Source organism: Macrotis lagotis, chromosome 6 (genome assembly GCF_037893015.1).
Source record: "Macrotis lagotis isolate mMagLag1 chromosome 6, bilby.v1.9.chrom.fasta, whole genome shotgun sequence".
NCBI classification, from domain to species: Eukaryota; Metazoa; Chordata; class Mammalia; order Peramelemorphia; family Peramelidae; genus Macrotis; species Macrotis lagotis.
This window is the reverse complement of record NC_133663.1, coordinates 7,835,462-7,861,556: the sequence shown is the minus strand read 5'-3', so window position 1 is coordinate 7,861,556 and position 26,095 is coordinate 7,835,462. Positions and strand designations below refer to the sequence as shown.

General features: G+C 39.9%; 1 protein-coding gene and 1 pseudogene across 5 annotated transcripts in view; both read left to right on the top strand.

The window, feature by feature from the left end:
• TPRG1 (tumor protein p63 regulated 1) overlaps positions 1–26,095 on the top strand; it is a 378,969-nt gene that overhangs the window by 295,260 nt on the left and 57,614 nt on the right. For all 5 annotated transcript variants that reach the window (XM_074190656.1, XM_074190659.1, XM_074190658.1 and 2 more), the window contains one exon: positions 2,531–2,707. In XM_074190656.1, coding sequence (XP_074046757.1) covers positions 2,531–2,707 — 177 coding nt within the window. The remainder of the gene's footprint in view (positions 1–2,530; positions 2,708–26,095) is intronic.
• On the top strand, positions 7,604–11,523 carry LOC141491564 (deleted in azoospermia-like pseudogene; annotated as a pseudogene).

Sequence of the window (26,095 nt, the reverse complement as noted above, 5' to 3'; positions counted from 1 at the left end):
GATTTAATCTAAGCCTGCATGGCTGGGAAACTGGGCCCTTCTCTAACTGCTGCTTAGAGAGGACCTTGGTTATGTCACTAGAAACCAAATCAGATCTAAAGACAGAATTTTCTCACAAGCATACATTCCAAGAAACTCATACAACTTTTCCAAAAGCTGGTACTATATTATTTATTAAACTATTGTTTCCATGTTTTTCTAATTACTAAATATAGACACTTGGGAAGAACGTGTCACCTCTTTTCTTCTGATTTTAGGGAATTGCACCAATTCATTCTTTCCCTCTATACTTGGAAAGTCCCTAATAATTCTTACAATTGGAAAACAGATTATTTAATTTTGCATCCTTGGGGCAGCTAGGTGCACAGTGGTTAGTGCACTGGCCCTAGAGTCAGGAGTACTTCAGTTCAAATCCGGCCTCAGTCACTTAATAATTACCTAGCTATGTGACCTTAGGCAAGTCACTTAACTCATTGCCTTGAAAAAAACCCCACTAAAAGGGTGGCTAGGTGGCACAGTGGATAAAGCACTGGCCTTGGAGTCAGGAGTACCTGGGTTCAAATCCGGTCTCAGACACTTAATAATAACCTAGCTGTGTGGCCTTGGGCAAGCCACTTGATCCCATTTGCCTTGCCAAAAAACCCCCCACTAAAAACATTTGCATCCTTGTTGATTGTTTTCTTTTATTTATTTGACCTTGTTTGATTAATTGTTCTAATGCATGAAAATCTGTCTCCACCATATTTGGAAAGGCCCGGTCCCAATTTGTTTCCAATTGGCATTCAATGCTTAAAAAATCAATACATTTGGGAACTTGAATCTATGATTCCTCAGTCCTTCCTTCACATTTCACACCAGGTTATCATGGCTTTAACTATGGGATTATCCCAGGTTTCTGTCTAGGGTCTTCTTTCTTTCCCCTCTATACTATCTGGCTTGGTGATCTCATCATTCCCCATGAATTCAGTTATTATCTACATGCAGATGAAACTGAAATCTCCTTATTTAGTTCTTTTCAGTCTATTTAGCTCTAATCTCATTACTAATTGTCTTGGAGAATTTCAAACCCCAAACATCTAGATTTTCATAGACCATTTTGGTTGCCACAAATCCTCTTTCAAAGTTTAAGGTGCAACCCATTTTGTAGTCTCACATTTTCTTGATTTTGCTGTTGTATTCATTTCTTCACTGTAGCTCACTTGATACATGATGGGGGAGTGGCCACTGAGCCCAGTCAGTCAAAGGATATACAGAGGGCTAGGCTACTCCAACCTCTACGTAGACTTTGGAGCTTTTGTAGACATTCTTTGGTCACAAATTGTTGAATTCACTTGCTCAGGGTGGCTGGTCTTATTGGTTAATCCCTCTCTCCTCCTGTTACATAAATCTATTATGGTTGCCAGACCACATGGCTTCTATCTCACTTTTTCTTGCCTCTGCCCCCTTCTCATTATTTACATAATCACCCAAGAACAGACGCTTCAATCTCATAGTATTGGAATATTCTGCTATTTGGTCTCTTTGCCTCAAAGTTTTCTTTACTCCAGTGATCTTCAAGACCTCAAAGTAATTTCCTAAAGCACAGTTTGACTGTGTTACCTTCTTCCCTCTCAATAAATTGCAGCATTCCTAGATTATTGCTATTCATCATTTAAATGTCCTTGCAACTTGACCCTATCCCACTTCTTCATTATCTAGTGATGACTACTGGCCGTCTCACTCAGGATTCTTCACTTGCTGCCTCTGAGACTTGGTGCTGGTTAGCCGTCGTACTTCAGATCAAACCCCCTTTCACTTCCCCTTTTTAGATTCAGTGATTTCCTCAAAGAATCTGCTCTAGAGTGACATTCTTCAAGAGGCACTTCCAGGTTCCCCAAGTTGCTCGTGGCTTCTTCCTCCAAAATTATTTGTGGAACATGCATACCTCCCCTGTCAGAATACAGACTCGTTGAAGGAAGCTCTTTTGCTTTTTGACTCAGTATCCTCAGTGCCTAGCAGATTGTTTGGTATTTATTATATTTTCCTTAAATGAAGGCTCACTGATTCACACTCAACTACATTAAGGATGAAGTGAATAAACAAGGGAACTTATAAAGATTCACCATTTGGGCAACAAAGAGAAAAGAGCTAATATGTGCAAAATACACTATGCAGGGACTCTTACAATTCTACTCTGCTTAGGGTCAGGGTGATTTGAATTCAAATCCCCCCCCTTCATCAAATGCCCCCTACTGTTTGCAATATAACACTGGACAAGTCATGAGATCTCTGAATCTCTATTTCCTAGGTTATAAAATGTCAGTAATTCAATACATTGTAGTTACACCACAGAGGTTGCAAGGAATCATCAAGATAAATGCACGTGGAATGGTTTCCACTTCCAAGATGAGCCTTAAAAATATCAGATCCATGGGATGCCTGGAGCTTCACCAGCATCTCTGGCTTCTGGGACCCCTTCAAACTGTTAAGTCTCCTTTTTTTGACAAATCGAGTTACATTAATTCTCATTCTATCCCATTGCTTCCTGCAGAGTGGACCACTGGAACAATGAGAAGGAAAGGGTAGTGGCCATCACCGATAACACCCTGCTGATCTGCAAGTATGACTTCATCATGCTTAGCTGTGTCCAGTTTCAACACATACCCCTGAGCAGCATCTGCCACATATGTCTTGGCAAATTTGTCTTCCCTGGGACATCCTTGGATAAGTGAGTATTCTGTTCTGACCCAGGAAGGTGGGGATAGGAAAGGGAAATGCCCAGACCTTGCATGGGAGTCCAGAGAAAAACAAAATGGAAGTAGGTTAGGCTGGTGCAAAGACAAAGAGACAGAATCAGAAACCCTTGATACTAAACCTTTTCTTCTTAGGAATGAATCCTAGTTTGCTCCATCTTGCTTCCCTGCTGATTGCTCCCATGACTTGGCTTCTGAAGTTCTCCTCCCTCCCTCCCTCTCTGCATTGGGGGGACTTGAAGGAAGGGAGCCTGCTCATATACCATTTATCTTCACTGCCTTTGATTCAACCAGATGTAGTAGAGGCTAAGAAGATAGTCACCTAGGAGTACAGGCTCTTGGGAGGAATTCCTGAGCCTAGACTAGTTCTCCCTAGTGCCCCTCCTGGCACTGAGGCTCTGGGTTCTAGGGATGAAGAGTTTCACCATTCTACATTCTGCTTTCTAAAATCTCTCTTCTGAGGTCCCCTGCAACTCTTGACATTTTTACTTGGTGGTCAAAAGACTTACAAATGCCATTCTGTGTTCTATGTTCAGACATTTTGAATGTAATGTATGATCATGTGTATATTGTGTGTATGTATGTATATGTATGTTTGAGAATGTGTGTGTGTGTGTGTGTGTGTGCATTTCAAGGAATTTCCTAGGCTCTGACGATCTCATTTCTATATTTCTATGTCTAAGTTCTTGTCTCTGCCACCATTCTAATGTCTGTGATCTAATATTTAGGTCATACACTCACGTTCTATGTTCTAAATTGCCTTCTAGCTCTATCATTTGATATCCTGAGGTTCTTTTCTCTCCTGTTCTTCAACATCCTAAGGTCACTCTGAGATCTGACATTCTCTAGGAATTTTCACCTGGGATTCTGTGAACTTGTTTCTCTGCTTCATACATAAACATTCTCTCTCTCTCTCTCTCTCTCTCTCTCTCTCTCTCTCTCTCTCTCTCTCTCTCTTTCTCTTTCTTCTTCTTCTTCTTCTTCTTCCTTCCATCTTTCTTCTGTTCCCTCCTTTCTTTTTCTTTCTTTCTTTCTTTCTTTCTTTCTTTCTTTCTTTCTTTCTCTTTTTTCTTTCACTTTCTTTTTTCTTTTTATTCCTTCTTTGCTGCTTCCCTCCCTTCCTTCCTTCCTTCCTTCCTTCCTTCCTTCCTTCCTTCCTTCCTTCCTTCCTTCCTTCTTCCAATAGGATTCATGTCTCCCCCCACCCAATAAAAGTTAATAACTCCTGGTCTAGACTCAAGCATGCTTCCATTCAATGACCCCATATTCCCACTGGTGTTGCGCTCCTTTTCTGTTCTTTTATTTTCCCATCATATTATTGGAGAAGATTAAGCTTGAGAAGATTCCTGAGAGAATCAGTTACTTTTTCTGTCCTCATACAACTTCTCCCTTGGTGCCCAAAGCCATTTTGGTTCAGAAGGCATTACTGAAGAAACTCCACCACTTGGGTTTTGTTCTGAAGTCTGCTTCTAGGTCAGAGTTCTTTTTTTTTTTTTCTTTATTAAAAGAAAGCACCATCATTATTTCTGGGTCCAGTCTAGAACATTGCAATAGAAGCATAATTTGATGATTTTAGTTTCACTGTTTCACTTCACATCCCATAGATCCCTGAATAAATCATTGTGCCAATTATAGTATTGTTGGTTCTCCCTTTCCTTGTCTTGATTCAACTGCTTCATTGAAACATTTGGTGAATCAGGGATGGTCAAAGAAGAGGCATCAGAAGGGGGGAAAATGAGAAAGAAATTACCATCTCTTGGTAATCCACAGAATGGATGATCAGCCCAGGATCAATAAAGAACATAGAGAGGACACCCATAGAGAGAAACCTGTTAATAGCTGAAGCAAACATTCCCATTAGGGTGGGATACCATCTTATAATTTAGATTAAATGTTTCACTTGCAATATAGGGTTAAGGATTGGAAGTAGACATGATTTTAGTGCTATAAAATAGAAGATGGGGAAACTCCTTCTCCCAATGCAGGCTCACATCTTCTCTGTAAGTTTTGGTTTTAAACATTAATTTGGAACACTCAAATGTAAAACCACTTTTCCAAGGCCACCAAGGTAGATAAGAAGTAGCACTTGACCTTGGGTCAACAATGTTCCAAGTAATTTGTTCAGTTCTTTCAATCCAACTTTGCATGACCTCATTTTAGGTTGGGGTTTTTGTTTGCTTTGTTTTGTTTTTTGATCAAAAATACTGAACTGATTGCCTTTTCCTTCTCCAGCTCATTTTATAGATAAGGAAACTGAGGCAAACTGAGTCACACAGTAAGTGTCTGAGGCCAGATTTGAATTCAAGATAAGTCTTTTTGACTTCAGGTCCTATATTCTGTGTACTATGGAGACACCTATCTGTCCTATAAAATAAAATAAGAATCATTTTCCTGGAATTAATGTTGACCTTAGTACTCAAAAGTGATTCCACCTTCACTGATGGGCATAGATACATCCATATTTTCTTCCTTGTCCTTATTACATCATATGTCATGGCTAATCTGAATGAAATGGCAAGAAGTATGAATTTGGTGGCTAGGGGATAGAGTGAAGCAAACAATGCCATATGGAAGCTATAATGTCAATTTCTGAATTTTGATTTGAAATGTATTAGGGATATAGTTTAAAAAAACACCTTAGAAAACACCTAAAAGTAAATAAGATCTAATCAGCATGTATTTTGAATTGGCATATATATATACATATATATATACATATATATACATATATATATATATTTATATATATATATAAATATATGCTTTGCCACCCATTAGTCCAACTCCCTGTAACCAAATGAATATAGGTTCCTAGAGAGCAGTCACTGATTTATTTTTTGACTTTGTTATGAATAGTATGAAAAAAACACAATTTCCTATGCAGCTGATACATTTTTTTTTATCTTTTTCCTTTTTTTGGTACTGGGGTTAAATGACTTGCCCAAGGTCACATAGCTAGGTCATTATTAAGTGTCTGAGGCCAGATTTGAACTCAGGTCCTCCTGACTCCAAGGTCAGTGCTCTATCCACTGTGCCACCTAGCTGCCCTTGACCCATTTTGAAAAAATGCTACCTTTATTGACAGAGCCTTGCCCTGCTTGAAGAGTCTCGATTTTAAATTTTAGTGGAGACTCTATCCTGTTCTTTCAGCCTACTAATTTTCATGATGGTTTTGGTATGATTCTGGAACTATGGAGTGAAAGAGTTGGGTCTACACAAGAGTGGGACACAGTAACCAAGAAAGTTGCCTCTAGAGGGAGAGGATCTCAGTTCAAATCTGTCTTCTGCCATTTGCCAACTTAGACCTCTCAGCCTCAGTCAGATCATTTGGGAAATGAAGATGGTGAAGAAGGTGGCCTTTAAGGTCCCTTCCAGCTCCAGAGTTAAAATTATCTGATCAGTGCTTGTGAAGTCAAGACTGAGACTGACTTAGATTTCAACTTCATTTAAGGGAAGGTGAGAGGGAAATTTTCCAGCAGGACACCTTGTTCTGTTTTCTCCCCTCTGCTAATGGAAGAATCAAGGAGAGTCCCTCTTCAGGATCTTGCTTATGTGTAGGCATGTCCTCATATTTATGTGCACATGTGTGCATGTCCATGTGCGTGTGTGTATGTGTTTATGTGTGTCTTCCTGTGGAGGCAGCCGCAGCTCTCAGGACCTGCTGTCTCCTAGTGTCTGATCAGAACTCTGCCAGAGACAAGCTGCAGCACATCCCACGTACCTGGTGCTTATGAAACAGAGATGTTTTGTTTTAATCATCACTTGCCTTTGGCTTAAAGGAAATGGGGTGTGTATGTGGAGGGGAGAAAAATAAGGAAAGACTATGCCTCATTTACTCAGTGTGATGCTGCCAGATCTTCTAGATAAGAGTCTGCAAGAGAAGGAACAAGGAACTAGTGAATGGGTGCCTTTATCCTCCTGGTCCCTCCCTGCCTCAATCCTAGGAGCATAGATCTTTAGAGGTCTAGTTTCTCTGTCTTCAAATGGGATGGGAGCCCTTTCTCTTCTGCTCTGCATAATTGGCCACATTCCCAGGCTTTAATTAAAACTCATCCCTTATCATTACTTGTGTCTCTCACCCAATCCTTTTAGAGAGTTCTGAAAGAAGACACTCCATCCATACTTGCCTGAGGATGCAGACCTGGAATCTGTCTAAAGGAAAAAATGAGAGATACTTTGCATCTTCCCTAGAAATTGGAGGCTTTTCTAGCAGAGTAGCATGGTTAGTCATTCAAGACCAAGGACACTAGGACATGAGTCAGACTGGACCCTCCCAAGGTGTGGCTCTTCCATCAGGAGTTAATCTAATAGAATGGTCACAGAGCTCATTCCAGTGAATGTCCATGTTTCATTATTCATACTTATGAATAAAGCTTTTGGTATGCAGCCATGGAGTTTGCATAGTTGCTTCAACTATAGTAAATGGACTAGTATATGGGTGCAAATGATGTGAGAAATGTCATGAACCTGGACTTCTTGGATTTCCATAAGACATGTCACAGTGATGTTCTAGGGGGGTCCTTACAGAGAAAGTGGGGAAATGTGAGCTACATGATAATTCATTTGGGAAGAAGGTTCAGAACTGATAAAATGATACCATCCCATCAAAAATACATTAATTGATTGTTGTAAAACTGGAAATGGTTTTCTATTGGAGCATTACAGGGTGCTGAGAATTGGAGCATTAATTTGGATGTAGGCATAGATGATATGTAAAGTTCTTTGATCTTACTGATTAGGGAGTGCTGCTGATTGAACCAGATAGGACCATGTAGAGTTTTAATTTTTCTGCTGTGAAGGATTTTAATCATTGTGGGAAGAGCCACTTCTGCCATTGTCTACTGAGATAAAATCTTCATCAAATTCCCAACTAGACCATCTCAAAAAAAGCCAACATCTAACCATAGTTAACATCAACCATAGTCAGCAAAGGATATGTTTTACCAAAAAGCAAAATCATGTCAAATCCAGTCTTTGTGGATGGATCAATGTTAGGATGCATGAAACAAAAATTAGAAACTTCTTTGCTAGATATGGTTTGGTGAAAGAACTGAAGATTTATTGATTGAACTGGTTTGTCCATAGACTGTGGATTTGTTTTCTCTTATGGTGATGTGGATGTGCAGAAAATGATAGAATCACAGATAAATTTCCATGGTAAAAAGTTGAAACTGAGGCAAGCAATGAGGAAACAAAATTTATGTCCCTATCATGTACATTTAGATCCTTTTGTTTTTAACTCTTCACTAGCACTACAATTTCATAGTGTTTGGTATAATTTAAACATAGAGACATATATACAGCCTCTAGCTATGATGAAACACATCACTCAGTATATCCAGACATACCCACCTTACCTCAAGGTGGTATGAGGTAAGGATTCTAGGTACCAGTCCAATTTATCACTGGTATCAGGTACCTATATATAACTATCTGGAACCTTCACAATAGCCTGTTGAGGACCAAAGGAGTCATGTTATACCTCCAGTTTATAGAGCTGTCAGCACTTTAGTGAACTGGATCCAGGAGTTTAAGTCCTGTGGATGGAGTATTCCTTCCATGAGGTCACAGAGTCCTTCAGGAAAGACATCTGTGAATCCAACCATACAGACAGTGGTATTCTGTTTGTCTAATCCAGAGAAAAACTTGAGAAATGTTCTAGTCACAATAGATGATGACTCCAAGGACAAATGAGAACATCACTTTAGAAGAAGTGGGACTGTGATGAAAATCCATTTGAATCCTCTCTGCTGAAGCTTCCAGTGTTGTGGACAATAGTTACTATTTTTGAGTATTACAAAGGTACAAAGAGTTCCTGTTATCCACTATTATGGAAAGTTAATTCTGGATTTTTTGACAACTTATTGCAAGATTTTCTGGGCAAGCTGTGTCCTAGTATGTTGAGCTTATTTTGCACTGAAATTATTCTACTTTGAATATTCACTTAGTAATTGTCCTATAGAAAGTTCACAGTTGAAAGGGGAAAAGCAATTGAAGTGGACAGATATAACTTTAGGGTTTATGTTTTAGTGCTTCAGCTAAGATGTCTTTGAGACATTAAAGACAAATGTTGGTTTTCAAAATTTGGCTTTCTGGAAACTGTTTTTGAAAGGTCAGAATTTTGACACTTTGACTGTTCTTAGCCTTTAATTGCCAACAAATACTTCTTCTGCAGTATGGCTTTTATAATGCAATGCTTAGTGTTCATAATTTAATTTTAGTTATTTATCACAGAAGCAGACTTTTTAAAGCTGCATTTCTAATCAGTAGAATAAAACATATAGGGGCAGCTAGGTGGTGCAGTGGATAGAGCACCGGTCCTGGTGTCAGGAGGACCTGAGTTCAAATCCGGTCTCAGACACTTAATAATCATTACTTAGCTGTGTGGCTTTGAACAAGTCACTTAACCCCATTGCCTTGCAAAAAAACCTAAAAAAAGAGAATGAAACATAAAATTGTAGCTTAACTGAAGAGTTCCAATTCTAAAATGGAAGAGTCTCTATAGATAATCCATTCATTGGGTGTTATGTTCATTAGTTCAATTATGCTTACCAAGTACCTAGAATCCAAAATTAGGTAATTGATTGGGATAGCAATTAGGATAATTCAAATTCTGGATGTACTTGTAACTAATGCCAACCAAACCTTACTGGATACATAAATTTCTCAGTTGCTTATTTTTTCCTTCTTTCTTTTTCTTTCCTTTTTTCCTGCTAAAACTGACTTCAATAGCTAGGCCTAAATTGTACAAAATATTGTCATTAAATGTCGAAGATTTTTTGAGTCACTTAAAGGTTCCTCAGAATATTTGAAGGGAATTGCTTTCATTTATGAAAATAAATTATGTTTTTGTTTATTAAAATGGGAATTTTTTCATTTTTGGTATTTGAATTCCCAATTCTGATCTTATTGTAGGTGCCTTAAATGACTCATTGTTGGATGGATGACACAGGTAGGACACTGGATGATATAATTATGATCCAAAAATATCACCATATTCTAGGCCAGTTGACTGAATGAAATACATAGGATGAAATACATTTAAAGAAAATCACCAGCACAGATTTAAGTCATATTAGATGGTAATTCATTTTGATAGTGGTCAGTATCTGTCAATAATGTCCTGTGGCAGTCCAAAAAACTAGTAACTAGTATCATCTAGACTTCTTTAGTAGAATTATAGTTTCCAGAGTCCCCATTGGTCTCGTCCCCTCCTCATGGGGTAGAGTGATCATGAGTTCTTGAAGACACTCACAGAGGAACACAGATTTTTGCATGTCTTCCATGTCTTCCATGTCTTCCAAGACAAAAGGTTTCATATGAGAGATAGTGTTGGGTTACAGAATTATGTGACAAAGAGTTAGGATACTTAGATTCAAATCATGACTGACTCTTATTATCAGGTTGACTTTGAACATATCCCTTCACCTCTTGGAGATACAGACTTTTTTCCCTTCATAAAGAATATTGAGTGAATATTTGTCACTTTAAAGGGTCAACCTGAAATGAATGGAGATACAAACTTGGAATCAGGAAGACTTGAGTTCAAGTCTCACCTTTGACTCCCACTAGCAATATGACTTAACACAAGCTCTCTAAGACTAATTACAAGCTCTCCAATTCTAATTATGGAGGGATGATAATCTATTTTGATGAATATTCACTTCACACTAGAAGTCTCCTACATTGATGGATAGAGTCACCAGTCCAGATTAAAGAAAGGGAGGAGAGGAAATCTAACAGAATTAATGATGGTTATTTTATATTAGAAGCAGTGAGAAAAAGCCTGTCCAAACTCTAAAGTACAACAGGTACATAGATTTGACTTAGAGGTCCAGTCATGAGCCAAGTGCCTCCCCATGCACAGAGGACCAACCAGACCAGTACAGAGATGACATCACCAGCTTGACTATAAGGCAATGGATTTCTAGGACAACACAACTCTAAAGACTATTTTCTAAGGTATTGTGGGCTTCACCAACCCATTGAAGTGAATGAATGGTATGCTCCCATTGATTAAAAAGAAAATCCTTGTATTAAAGCAAGTCTCCAGAAGAAAGGAGATTTTGTTCCACTACCCCCTACAATATTCATTCTGTACCCTTTGAATATTCCATCCAGATAGTGAATTATAGCATGGATATCAAGGAGTTTGTCAAAAGAGAGTGATGAAATCAGGACAGGACTCCATTGCATCCATTGAGGGAAGAGGGTCTGTTTAGCCTAGAGAAGACTCAGAGAGGACCATGACAATTATCTGAAGGGCTATGTCAGGTATCACAAGGTGTTTTGCTTGGTTTTTTTCTCTCTCCTTTCCCCATCACTTGGTGCAGTGTCTTTTATATAGGAGGTATTTAACAAATATTGTTTGGGATTTCAAGGTTAGGTCCTTAAGGATAGGCACTGACTTTCTTTTTCTTTTGGTATGCTCAGAGTTTTGAATATTTTAGAAACTTAATTATTTAATGACTTAATTAGTTTTTGAACAGAATCAAGTAGATTGGTTCTTTCTTATGTATATACCAAGCAGATCTGGAATCATTATCTTAGTAACATTCAATCAACTGATTCAAGGGGAGCCCACTGAAAAAACTTGGGATTGGAGAACAGGTGTTCTTCACCTGAGATCTATGGTTCACCAAGATATTCAAGGTTCAAATTCAGTATATATAGTATATACAGTATATAATATACAGTATATAAAATTGTTTTCACACTTCTGAGAAGGGGTTATAAGCTTTCCTGTCCTGTAAAAGAGGTTCATCATGCGTGTACGTGCACACACACATACACACACACACACTAACAAGTCTTCTACTTTAAGATAAAGTCAATGTAACTTTATCACACTTAGATTTCATCTTTACTAGCTGAGTTCTGCTCAACAAATTCTTTTGAAATTTCTGATTCTAAGATAGGTTATATTATTATATTTTTCTTGAAATCATTCTATTTAATGACTTAAAGGAAATATTTTGCCCATTCAGCTCCTACCATGAAAAGGAATCAAGAAATTGTGACCTGAAAAAAGTTGTGGCTATCACAAGGAGACATTGAGAAAAGTCAATGTAGGAATGTTGGGGCCCTATTGAATATGGCTATCCACTGTACTTTAGGTTTTGTTGTAGGAAAAAAAAAGGCTGGTTTCTAGTGAACTATTCTTCCTCTGGTTCTCCTCTTGTTTATATGGCTTTCCTAAGCTCTGGTTTTCTTAGTCAATTTAATTCAGGTGAATTTATTGTTTATGTGATATGACATAATAACAATATACCATATGATATAATATGAACAATATGATATAACATGATATAATAGATGAATAAATTATATTAATATTAACATAGTTGATATGTTCTATATTATCATTATATAATATATATTTCATTATATATCATTATATAATATAACAATTATATAACATAATATAACATACTATACCATACTATAATAAATATAATATTATGTTTAGATCATTTTATTATATATATATATATATATATATATATATAAACACCCACTCTACATCAGGCTCTATGCTAGCATCTTGGGATACAAAGATGAAAGCAAACCATTCCTTGTCCTCAGAATGCCTCTTCTTCTAGGGGAGTTAATATGTGCTTTCTACATTACATCATCCGCATCTACATGGTCATCATTAGAATGTGAGCTTTTTGAGGACAGTTTCAGTCATTTCTTTGGATGACTAGCTCTCCGCACAATGCCTTACTAATAGGAGGCATTTGATGGGTACTCTTCAGTAGATTATCATCCATGCCCCCATTATCTTCATCTGCTTCCTTGTCTCCACCTTCTCTCTTGGGCTACTTGTTTCGGGGTTCCTGGGCTGAGACAGGATGCTTTTTTCTCTGTTCACCTCTCCTGGATCAGAGCACTGGTAAGAGCTGGCTCCTTAGGATGCTCAGTGTCCTCCATTGGCACCGCCCTGGCTCAGAGGGAGGAGCTTTCACTGCTCCAGGTAAAGCAGGTTCTCATCAGGGCTCATCCCACTGTACTCCCAGACTTCTGACAGCATGCCATGATCCCCAGGAGGGCTGATGTTCAGTGGAAACTCTTGTAAAAGATTTCCCTGCTGCCACAATCCCACTCCTGTCTAGACAATGTAATGAGGAGAGCCCAGAGCTCACAGCTGAAGCTGTTGTGGGCAGTCCCAGAGTGTTGCCTAACTGGGGATGGGGGAAGGAGAAGTTGAGGGCAGGGATTAGAAAAGGCTCCCCTGGGATCCTTACCAGCTGACTGGCCAGGAAGCTGCTCCCAGCTGGAAGGCTCTGGTTATTTTCATTGAGAGTTGTCCAGAGAGCTTGGCATTGGGTTGTGCTCCCCCAACCCAAGGGGACTTTAGGGACCCTTCTTTATTACCTATCCTTACAACTTTCCATTTTTTGCTGTTTGAGTTGAAGGGGATTTGAACTCTCTTTCAGGAATGTTTTGCAAACTCTACTTCTTGAGATTTAACTCAGGTATGTTGTGTAGCTTTCCAAAAAAAGTTGCCATTAAAAGTTTTAATTCTCTTTTTTTCTCCTCAAAGGATATTCTCCATACCAAAGGTACAAATCCCTAGATACCGTGGAACTATTTTATCCTTAAAAATATAGTTTTAAAAATAAAGTTTTCAAAGTTCCTTACAAATTTTATCTCATTCTTTCTTCACAAGGGCATCTAGGTGGCACAATGGATAGAGCACCAACTCTGAAGTCAGGAGGACCTGAGTTCAAATTTGACCTCAGAATTTAATAATTGCCTAACTGTGTGACCTTGGGAAAATCACTTAACTCCATTGCCTTGAAAAAGCAGAAAGAAAGAAAGTAAAAGAAAAGAATAAGAAACCTGGGAAGTAAATGCTCATTTTACAAAAATGTCATTTTACAAATGGGAAACTGAGGCAGTAGATTTTAAATTAGTGACTTGCTTAGGATCGTTCAGCTATTCTCTAAGGCAGAATTTTAATTCAGGTCTTCCTTACTCCATGTCCCAAGTCTGGTGTGGTCTGTTCCAGAGGATTATCAGAGCAAAGATTTTGAACTGGAAGAGGTTGTAGGGCCATTTTACCCAACTCCTCAATTCAGCTCAAAGGCCATTGTAAGAAGGATTAGCCAGGTGGTTGCCAACTGTTAGCCACATTGGAAAAAAAGAGGTTAATATTTGTCAGTCTCTTATAGGGCTTTTCTTAATCCTTTAATGTGTTCTAGGAAAAGTGATAAGGACCAAGGATACATGGGAAGTCCAAAGTAGAGGCAATCCAAAAAAAACCCTTCTCTCAAGGAGCTCCCTTCCTAATGGGGGAGGGGGGAAGATATAAATAAAAGAGAGCTCATGCACCACCTAAAGGCAAAGGTCTCCTGTAGCAGGTGGACTTTGAGCCTTGAAGGAAGCAAGGGAAACTGAGAGGTGATGGGCAGAGTATTTCAGGTAAAGACAGTTACTAGAAAAAGACCCAAATGGGATATGGAGCATTATTGAGCTTTTCACTGGAATGTAGACATCTCTGATTGGGAATCTAATCAGACAGAGTGAAAATGATCTTTTAGGACTGTTTCTGAGATCAGATGCATCAGCGTGGGGCAGGAAAAAGAGTAGGGATTGCAGAAGGCATCTGTAGACATGGATTCAAATCGTACCTTTGCCCCCATTGCACCAAATTCCAGTTAGATAAGTAACAGAAGTGGACAGGCTATCCTTCTTATCTCTCTGAAATCTTTGACATCTTTTCTCTATAGGTTTTTAAGGACACTATTCTCCCTTAGTAATATGACTTAGTGTCTTTGTCTACCAATTCTGAGTGTCCAATGCACCCTTTTCTTTTCTCCTTCTATGATATTTTAGGTGATCTTGTCAATGAATTCAGTTATGATCTCTATGTAGATGACTTTCATTCAGTCAGAATGATGTCTAAAGATGAACTCATTATCTTTACCTCCAAACCTCCCCTCTAAACTAAGTGGCAAGCGTAAAGCCACTTTCCCTTCACACAGGCTTACTGTCTAAGTGTCATTCTTGACTCCTTATTCTCACTCACTTCCACATATCCAATCAGGAGTCAAATCCTTTCAGTTTTTCCTTCATTTTCCCCTCTCCTAAATGCCCTCTTGTTTCTTCTAATGTTTCCATCTCTCTGGTGCTTTAGGACTGGGCAGTTGCAATGGTTCCCTGCCTCAAGCATCTCCTTAATTCCTCAACTCTCAGAGGGATCTTCCTTAAGCAGAGATCCAACCTTGGTCTTGTCCTTTCCATTTAATAAACACAAGTTCACCTCTCTGGTGAATATGCTCCAGGGTCTCCCTATTCTCTCCAAGATCCAATGTAGAGCCAGTCCTTTTGGCTTTTTCATGTCCTTCTTAGCCTGGCCTCTTCCTCTTTCTCTACTTTCTTCTGCCTCATGACCTTCTTTGACATTCGGTGACACTAGTCTCTTTGTTCTTCCTCCCACAAGACATTCCATCTCTCATCTGGAATTTCCATTGGTATCCCCTTGCCTGGAACTATCTCACTTGTCCCCAGCTTCCTTCAAGTCCCTGCTAAATTCCCCCACCCCCACCCCGGCCATCTGTAAGATGTCTTAATGTGAGGACCTCTCCTGCTCATCATCCCCAACTGATCCCATATACAAATTATTTGTGCAGAGTTGTTTTCAACTTCATTTTTATTCTATTTTTACCTTTCCCCTCTCCATAAACTGTGAGTTCTGGAGAATAGGATCTGTTTCTATTTGGTTTTGTTTGAAGGAAGGGGAGGTCTTTTTTTTCCCTTTATCCCTTTTTTTATTTCTTTTTTTTTAGGTTTTTACAAGGCAAATAGGGTTAAGTGGCTTGCCCAAGGCCACACAGCTAGGTAATTATTAAATGTCTGAGACTGGATTTGAATCCAGGTCCTCCTGACTCCAGGGCTGGTGCTTTATCCACTGTGCCACCTAGCCACCCCCCCCCCCCTTTTTTATTTCTAATGCTTAACGCAGGACCTGGATAAAAGTAGGTATTTCATAAATGTTTATTGATGTGCTGACTTGGGCCCAAGTTTTCTCATGGTCATGTTTGAATATGATTTGTATGAACCCAGAGCTTGAGGCTGCATCTGTATGAAGAGGCAAGCAAGAAGGGAAAGATTCTAATAGGGTGGTGATGCTTGCATTCTCACTTCTCCCTCTGGCCCAGAAATCTGTATATCTTGAACCCTAGAATAGAAAATGTGTCACCCCTTACACACACACACACACACACACACACACACACACACACACACACACACACATACACGCAAAATCCCATTATTCACTGTAAGTAGATTGAGTAGATTGAGATAATAGACAATGAGACAATGACCTGGGGTGGGGGGCAACAAACACAAAGCCCTTGAGCTCTTAGGAGAGGCAGGATTAAAGTCCAAGTTTTATTGGTAATAATGGAGAAAAATTTGAACCATGATTATCAGGAATGCCCTTGGCCTTCTCTCTAGTCATTTCATAACCTGTGAAGTTACAGAAGGTTTACAAATATTTTGCCTTTAGTAAGGAAAGAAAAAGACAATACCAAAGGAGGAGAGAAAATCTCTTCACTGCTTTTCCTAGGGACATTCCAAAGAACCTTCTTCCCATGTCAGTTTTTGCCTGTGGTGATGGTCCCATCTTGGAGAAATAATAAGACACAAGAGGATTAGGAAACCAGTTCCTCTCACCTTTCTTAGCCTCAATTACTTAATCTGGAAAAAGAGCATATTGGATGAGATGAAGTCTCTTTTCACTTTGAATTTCTGGCCCTATAATCAATGCCATCATCCTCTCCCCCACTAATTTCAAAGGAAAGAAATTACATAGCCTTTCTCCTTGTTAGTCAAATCTTCATTCTATAATGTTTGATCTGCTGATTATTGCTCTTATTAAAACAACCAACCTTAAGCTTTGAGGTACTAAAAATCTGGCCTGAGTCAGAATTCTGTTTCAGACTCCTAGCTCTGTGATCCTGGGCAAGTCACTTAATCTAAGCTTCAATTTCCTCATCTCTAAGATGGGAATAATAATAGTCCTTACCTCATAAGTTTTTGTTAGAATTTTATATGTGATTTTTTGTATGTATGTGCCTACAAATGTATGGAAGTCACTTTGTAAAACAACATTTTATACAAATATTATTTTTATTATTATATTATCATTAGCCACAGCCCTTCCTCAAAGTATCTCCCCACAGTAACATATTGTAAACTTATCTCTTATTAGTGAAATGAGAGTAAAAATGAGGTTTGAGAAAGCTTTTTGAATAAGGATTCTCTGTATAATTCTGAAAATTTTCATGTCATGGTCCCCCAGGGACATAGAAATTCAGATGGAGCCTGTAAAGGGATGATCATGTGTTGACTCATTGGCCACATCTTCATATATTGATGGGACATCCCCTGACTCAGGAGCACCACAAATAGCAGCCTATGCCTGTGTGGAGAGAGAAGGGCCTTGGAAGCAGCCTTATCTATGAGAAGAGCATTGTGTATTTAGAGAAGAAAAGCCCAACTGGTTCATGAAGCAAACTGTGACAACTGTTAGTTCTTGGGCCCTGGACAGCTTAATGTCTCTGGGCTATAGTGACTAAAAGTCTTTGGGCTCCCAAAGTTTGAAGAGAAGAGTACTTTGTAAACCTTCAAGGGCCTTACACTGCCTGGTAAGAGAGAAAGATCGCTACCTGGTCTGGAGGTTGGGAGAGCTGTTTTTAAATTCCAGCTTGGTCACTTCAGGAGTATGGTCCTGGTCAAGTCACTTCTCACCACTAAACCTCAGTTTCCTTATTTGTGAAATGAGGGAATTCTTTGTCATGATCCCTGAGTTATTGTCTTCATCACCACCACCACCACCATCATTATCATTGATACTACTACTAATAATAATAATGATAATTCATCATTATGTAACTCTTAAAATATCTCATTTTATCTTCCCTCTTACATCTAGATTTATGATTCTCAGACTCAATTTCCATATCTATAAAAAATTAAGATAATTACAACAATAGATTTGCACTTAGAAGAGACATTAATCCAACCCCATCTCTTTTCCAGTGAGGGTACTGAGCCCCAGGAAGCTTATGTGACTTAGTTGAGGCCACATTGGTTTCAAGTGGCAGAAGAGATTTGAACCCAGGCTCCCTGAGCCTCGATCCAGACTCCTGACTAAGAAAGTATAGACAATGACAAGTGAGGAAACCATGAGGAGTTAAAATCAAGGACTATTTGGTCTCCCCCTACCCTAGGAGAGGTCATCTCCATGGTGGCAGATAAGACCCTGCTGGGCAGGGACTTCTTCCTTGTTTTCTTTATGTATCTGACCTCTATGACAATATAAATAATGCTCTATGAATGTAACTAAAATGAACAAGGGACCAGAACAGATATGTTGGTGCCTTCTGGAAGCATCTTTTCCAACATACTTATAATGATAGAAAGGTCATTGAAGAAGGGGATTGGAAAGGGAGCCTCCAATGGGGAGGGGGTCCTTCCTTTTCTCTCTGGTCTACTCGTAGAAGACAAGCAACCCACTCAAATCCAGTTCATGTGCTTGTCGGGACATCACCTCTCCTGATGTCATAGTTGTCTTTGAGATTGAAAGACAAACATCATCCCTTTTAGAAAACCTTCAGATGTCAGTTGTGTAGACAACTGGTCCATGACTCCATTGTCTTCCTTGCCTGTGAGTTTCTGTACCTCCAAGCTGTTGCAGCTTCAAGCTCAGCAGATGGTGAATAGTTCCCCTCTGCTTTGGGGAAGGATCATGGATTTTAAGTGACATTATGGTTGGGTGTCAATGCTCATAGGGCAGCTTCACTGACAAAAGACTTCCAAAGGGAAAGGGATATCCAGAAATGCAAGCTGAGGAGTCAGAGCAAAGTTGTCTGTTGAGGCCAAAGGCTTTGGGGGCGGGATCTCTGTTCCCCTGGGGAACAATGAATAGATCTGGGGTTCCCTTATAGACAGATCTAGGTTCCCTTATACAGATCCAGAGCATGACTGGGTTGACTCTCAGACTCTAATCCATCTCTTGGAGTGACATGAGCAGCACTTATCTCTGGCTCCATTCCCACTTCTTGTGAAATCCTTTGAGAGACAGTGTGCTCCATTAAAGGAACTAGATTCAATCGGAGGATCTGAGTTCAAATCCCTACCTCTATCTCTTATGATCTCTGTGATCTTGGTTCATTCACTCTTCTCCCACCCCCATCCCAACCATGTCCTCAGGCCTCAATATCTTTATCTGTAGCATGAAGAATTAGGACTGCCTGGCCTCTGAGATCCTTTAGAACTGTAGACTTTGCTTCAGGGATAGATTCAACTCTCCTAAGGTAAACTTTAATTCACGACTTCAGTCTTTCATGCAGGGAGGTGACTTTAGACTTGGGTAGGTGGGAGTGTGACCTTCACCCTAGCCAAGAAGGATCATATTCCATCACATGCCACAGTGGACATGGCTTCTACCCAGCAGCACTGTGCATTGGGCTGTTGACATTGCTCAGGGGTCCATGCCAAGAATGCCCTTCATTTTGCTTGGGTGGGGTGTCGTTCTCTATTAATTCCCAGCAGGCTGTGATAACTGGACTTCGGGTGGTGGGGGGTGGACAAGGGGAGTGTTGCTGAGTTATTTCCTGGCAGCTCTCTGGGGTGGGGGGGCATCCCACATTCCACAATCCTGTTATATTTGGGTAATGGACTGACCCTAGGTGCCAGATTGGAAACAACAACTCCCTTCTTCATCTAATAAATATTTAGTTACCAGGAGATTGTGTTTGAATGGATAATCCTTGGGAAACTGCTGCTTCGGAATTCAGGCAGATGGCAGGATTGTCTGATGGCTCTCCTATTCCTTAAAGGTTAGGTCTCACTAAACTGGAATTTTCTGAGTTAGAGGCTAGGCTTCATCTAGTGTGGAAGTTCTCAGCACCATGGCAGACTAGCAACCTTCTTAGCCTCTTAGAGAATTGTCTAAATAATTGAGAACTTCAGAAATCCTTGCTTCCTCCATGACTGTTCAGGAGCCTTCTTTTACATGAGGTCTTTCTTGCCCTTCCCTGATGCTGTCCTGCCCCCACCCCATTTAAAGGATTTATTTCCAAGGTTAAATATTATACACTCCCAACCCTAAGGCAGAAATCTTTCTTTTCAATCTTTGGGTCCTTGCTCTCTAGACTAGAGTTTAGCACTTAGCAGTTACTGTATGAAGGTTTTTTTTTTTTTTAATGAATGATTGGACAAATGAATGAAAACCATTCTCATAGACCCAAAGATAGTGATGGTTACCTGAGGGATTTCAGACTAGATCCATCTGACCCAAGGACTGGCTTTCTCCATTTGCTACTTTGTCATCAAAGACTTTTTTTTTTAAACCAAAGTTATGATTTCATTAGGACCCCTAGTGAGGGACCTTTCTATGCCAATGCAGCTCAGTGCATTCTCTGGACAACTAACTAGGGCAGCTAGGTGGCCCAGTGGATAGAGCCCTGGACCTGGACCCAGGAAGACTTACCTTACTCTGTGACTCTGGACAACTCATTTATCCTCTATTAGTCTTGGTTTCTTCAATTGTAAAATTGGGATAATAATATTTCCTATTTCACTGGGTTCTGAGGATTAAATGGGATGTTATTTGCAAAGTGCTTAGTCTAGTCTCTGCCTTAATAGATGCTTATTAAGTCATTCTTTCTTCCTTTCCTTCCTCTGTACTTTATTGTCCATGATTTTTTTTTGCCTAAAATATTGAGAGGGACTTCCCCCAAGGAAAAACAACTAGAATGTGTCCTCCTGACTCTGAAAACAGAGAGCTCTACACTGCCTCAGTCTCCCCCCTCCAACCCCCTGCCCCTTCCATCCAATTGGCATCAGCTTATACCTGAAGATTAGGGATTGGCTCTTTTTTACAAAGTGATTTCAATCTGAGAAATACTTTGTGGTAAAGGATGGATCTTAATATGAATCTGTGAGGAATCTGTTGGACTTGTTGGGTGAAGACTCCCAATGCTCTCACCCAGAGCAGCTGAATAGCGACACATCCAGGAAACCAGAGGCATGAGTTGATAATAGGACCAGATAGTGGGACCAGAAAAAGATGTCATCTAAGAAAGATTCTCTTTCTTGCCTACAGCATTAGCTTAAAGAACCTGGACATTTAGCAGAGCCCAGTATGAAGTTGGAACAATAGCAGACGAACTTAAAGGATAGATTTAAGCTTAATCACAGGGTGATAGGATGGTGGACTTCAGAGTGGAAGAGATCTGAGAGAACATGGACACCAACCCCTTTTTGTGTATCCCTGGGCAAGTCTTTCTTCTTCAATTATCTTATCTATAAAATAGTATAATAACAAAGTTTGCCCCTCACAGTTTTGGGGTGAGGTTCAGGAGATAGCATGTCTAAAGGACCTACTTTGCAAACCTTATAACAGTAATAATTGCTAGAATTCTTGAGGATGATTATGATTATAATAGTGGTGGTAATGGTTGTGGTAGTAGTGGTGGTGGTGGTGGTGGTGGGGGTGGTGGTAGTGATGATCAATGACAATGGATTCTGTTCCAGTACTAAAATGAAAAGGAGCTAAAGGAATTATGGTCAGTCATAATATCTCCCTCCATGAATGAGGGGACTTCTGGACTGTAAGAACCTCTGATTACTCATGGAGAGTCCCTCTTCTCTCCATCAGCACAAAACTAGCTTCTCTGACATTAGCAGAGAGTCTTCTCTGATTTCTTTGTCTAAAGAGTTTATCTCCTGACCTCCCCTAAAACCTCCTCTGGGGTATCCTATCCCCACATATGGTTATTGGCTTCAGGCAATGGACATGTAACCCAAAACCAGCTTGGAGTCCAAGTCTTGACTTCTTGGGGGAGGACATCAGAGTGCATCCTCCCATGAAGGGTCCTCTATAATAATCCCAGAATTTTCAATGGGGAAGGGACCACAATGAACTTTTACAAAAGCAAAAGGGATCCCCTGACAATGTCTTCCAATAGATCACTGAGGGTCAGAGTAATTTCTAAGATCTGAGGAGGCAGTGGAAGATTTGATAAACAGAACACCCAGTGCTTCATTAGAAAGATCCAGGATCAAATGATGGCAAAGACTTACAATGGCTGTGTGATCTGCACCTTTAAACTCTGAGCTTTGATTCATTAATAGTCATTCAATTAGTATTTGTAACATGTCTACTATGTTCTAGGAGCCTGTGTTAAAAAACAGAATGATATAAAGAAAGGCAAAGCAAATCAAACCAAGCTAATAAAAAAGAAAGAAAACCAGTCCTGCATTTAAGAAGGAAAAGTAATAAATATATAAGAATCTATAGCATCTATTACCAAACACTCTGGTGGGTTATCTAAAAACATCATCTTGTTTAGTCCTACAACAACCCTGTGAAATTATCTATATTTTACAACTGAGGAAACGGAGTCAAGAAGAAGTTTAATGACTCACCCAAACTTACCCAGCTAGTAAGCTTCAGAGTTCAGATTTGAACTCGGGAAGAGTCTTTCTGCCTCCAGGCCCAGCTCTCTCTCCTAGGCCTCCAGCTGCCTCCTTATGAGAGATGCAACATGCAAGTAGCTGTGTTTGTACAAGATGTTTGGTGAATGGATGAAAAGCAATCTCAGGGGGACGCACTAGTAATGACAGGGAAGGGGAGACTCCTTATCTGCTAAGTGGGGATCATAAGAAGATTATTGTGAAGATCAAATGAGATAATGGGAGTAAAGTGGCTTAGAAAAAGTGAAATTGGAATTTTTTAATTTTATTTTTATCTCGTGTAATCAGATAGACTAGAAAGAGCCTTACATGGATGTAGAGGCAGAAGAAATGGCCTCAGGTCCTGCCTCTGCCTCTTCCTTCCTCCCCAGGTGACCTTGTAAGACATGCTTGACATCTCTGGGCCCCAGTGTCTGGCTGTGAAATAAAGGGGGGGGGCAGCCAGGGGATCTTGAGCATCCTCCCAGTGTTCAATGCTATTATGAGTAGGACAATGTCAGCATTGTTTTTATTTTTGGTTTTGGTTTTAAATAAGGAATATTTCATAAATGTGCTAGTCGTCTTTGGATGGGATCATGCTAACCTCTGCAGAATTCCAGTTTGAGTGTAAGCTCTGCTAAACCCAGGCACCCAGAGTTTTCAAGGCACTTGTATGGTAAGGGCTGTGGGGCCAGCCTGGGGGTACGGGACACCTTGGGTCCCCTGGGCCTCTTCTAAGAGGAGGTACCTGATGCAAGCAAATAGCAACTCACAAACAAATGTTGTATTTTAGGGTTTGCAAAGCTCTTTATGGAGTTTCTCCTGTTTGGAGGATATTATTTCCATTTTACAGATGAAAAAACTGAGGCAAATTGATGTTGACATGTCCTGTAGCTCTTTATGTTTTTGTGCAGGAATTGAGTTCAGGGCTTCATGACTCCACTCTATCTCCCCGGTAGTACCCACCTGCCTACTCTCTTGAATATATATTTAATGTTGAATCTCTCTCTCCTTGTCTCTCTACTGTCTCTGTCTATGTCTTTGTCTCTGTCTCTCTTTCTCTCCATCTCTGCCTTTCTCAGTCTCTCTGTTTTTGTCTTTGTCTCTGTCTCTCTTTCTCTCTCTCCCTCCCTCCTTCTCTGTCTCTTTCTCTCTGAGCTGCTTCTTCTAGTCTCCCCTTCTCTGTTTAAATGACACCTCTGTGACATCCTTGCAGTTCCCCAGGGTAGCTGCTGGGTGGCAGCAGATGTGTTCAAACCACTGCCCCAGTATATTTATTTAGTATTGCAAATCCCCGCATCATGAGGCTGGTACAAAGCTCAGTATTCAGTCTGTCCTTGAGTGGTTCCTCCTATCTCTTAGAGTGGGGGACACAGTCCTCCTGGGAGACTGTTTCCTTCTTGGACTCATCCAAAGTCCTCCTTGGAGGAGTCAGGAGATGCTCCTTGCATCCCAAGAGGCCATTCCAGAAGACACAAGCACCTCCTGTTCCCACCAGATTGGCACAACTTCGAGGGCATGCCCAACAGTAAGACTGCTTGTCTATGAACTAAAGATCAGCCCAGTTCAGTTTGGAGAAGGCTCCTCATCAGGCTGGCCAAAGGATAATGCTGCCTTTTTTAGCCATAGCAGATCTCACAAAGAATGTAGGGGAGACAGTGGGATCTGTGCTGGTGGGTGTCACTCCCATCCTCTCCCCTAACAGATTCATCAGAGGACAGGAGTTATTAGGAACTAGAAAATTCAGTCATTTGAAAGCTCATTTTAGTCTGTAAATAGAGAAGACTGTATCATTCTAGGTGGAAAGAAAAGGAAATAGCTCCAGCTTCTTTATTAGAGAGGCCTTTGTTGATCAATTCATTGAGGAATGGGTTGGTCCTTCCCACATGGGAACTGTCTCTACAGAGTCACTGAGCAAAGCATTCATTCATTCATTCAAAAGCATTTCTTAATCACATAATCTGTGGCAGACCTTATGCTAGATAATGAGGTTATAAAGGCAAAAATGAAGCAGGCCCTGCTCTCGGGGAACTTACATTCTATTTGGAGGAAGCAGCATGAATGCACATACAAGTTATAGTGATATATACAAAGCAATTTCACTGGAAATGAGTAGCATGGGAGACTTGCAAGGAAGGGGTGACCACATGTTTCCTGAAAGGCAAAGCAAATCAAACCAAATGAATGGGGAAAAAATCCTGTTCTCAAGGAGGAAAAGAGCAGAGCTGAACCTGTTTGAAAACATGCTTTTGACCATGGGTTTAAATGAGCTAATATGATGCCCATTTGTCAGTACTGATAAGCTGCTTCTGGTCATTGCATGTTAAAGTCATCAATCCACCTGAGCAAAGGCAGAGACACCCTTTGTCAGAGTCTAAAAGCTCCCATAGACTCACCATATTCTTCAAGCTTGGACCCATTATATCACTTAACCATATGACATGGTATTTAGGGAATGAAGGTGATCAATATTATAATGGGACTGAAGACCTGCAGTCACAGATTCGACTAGGATTGTTTAGTACTTGGTGTGACCAAAACACCTCTCTAATGGAATCCAGTATACTTTAGTTCTAGGTAGGGTGATGGCATTTTTAGGGTTGGAAAGGACTTGGTTGGAGTCATCTTATAGAAGAGGAGAGTGATTCACCTATGATCACACAACAAGCAACAAAGGTAGAACAATGAAATTGAAATTGAGATTTTCCTACTCAGGTCTCCCTTTTCCTGTGACATAATGTCATAGATTTAGAACTGGAAGAAATCTTGAAGGACATACCATTTCATCTACTCATTTTTTTAAATGTTTGAGTAAAGTAAAATTGATAAAATAGAGTTACTTATCCAAGGTCATATAGCAGGCAAGGAGTAGAGACAGAAGTTCACAGCCAGATACCCCCAACTCCAAGTATTTCTCTCTTTCCAAATCATGCCCATGCTTCTTGAACAAGCTACTCCTCAGCTACTACTTCCTGTAAATCCTGGAATAAGTTATCTCAACTCTTAGCCTCAGTTTCCCCATCTGGGAAATTGTTAGTGATAAAGAAAATGATTATGACAACAATTATATTAATGACAACCCTAACTCAGAAATGCTTTGCCAGGAATTAGACTAAAAATAACATTTCCCAAACAGTCTTCCCCATTGCTCTGATCTAACATGTGGCAAAAATAGGAATTCCTTGAGGAAGTTTTGATAATGACACTAATATTGTTTCTCTAAGATTTTGAATCATGTAGCTATCAACTTAACATATATCACAATTTATTATGGAGTAAATTTCCCTTTCATTTGTTTTACACAATGTCCTTGACTCTCTTTTGGGTAGGATCAATCCCCAGACTTCCTAAATCACATTCTGGCTGACAGGTTCCATCCACTTTCAAGCCCTAGAGTATTCTGGGGCTAAATTAACTTCTGTAACAACAGCCCAAAGGATGACCATAGCATTATGTAGTAAAAAAAGATTTCAAGACAGAAGATCTGAGTTCAAATGCTAGCTATAAACTTATTTGGGGGTGGCTAGGTGGCGTAGTGGATAAAGCACCGGCCTTGGAGTCAGGAGTACCTGGGTTCAAATCCGGTCTCAGACACTTAATAATGACCTAGCTGTGTGGCCTTGGGCAAGCCACTTAACCCCATTTGCCTTGCAAAAAAACATAACCCCCCCCCAAAAAAAATTATTTGGGAGCAGAGGCAAGTCTTTTAATGTCTTGCCTGGGTTGAATGTATTTATTTTTCAGGGCATTCCTCCTCTACGTTCTATACTATTATGTTTTATAATGTCTTCTAGTTTTATATTTTCACAATCAGAGCACCAGATTTAGGGTTATGGGGGTAATAATAACTAGGAAATTATGGGTGTGGCCACATTCATTTAATAAAA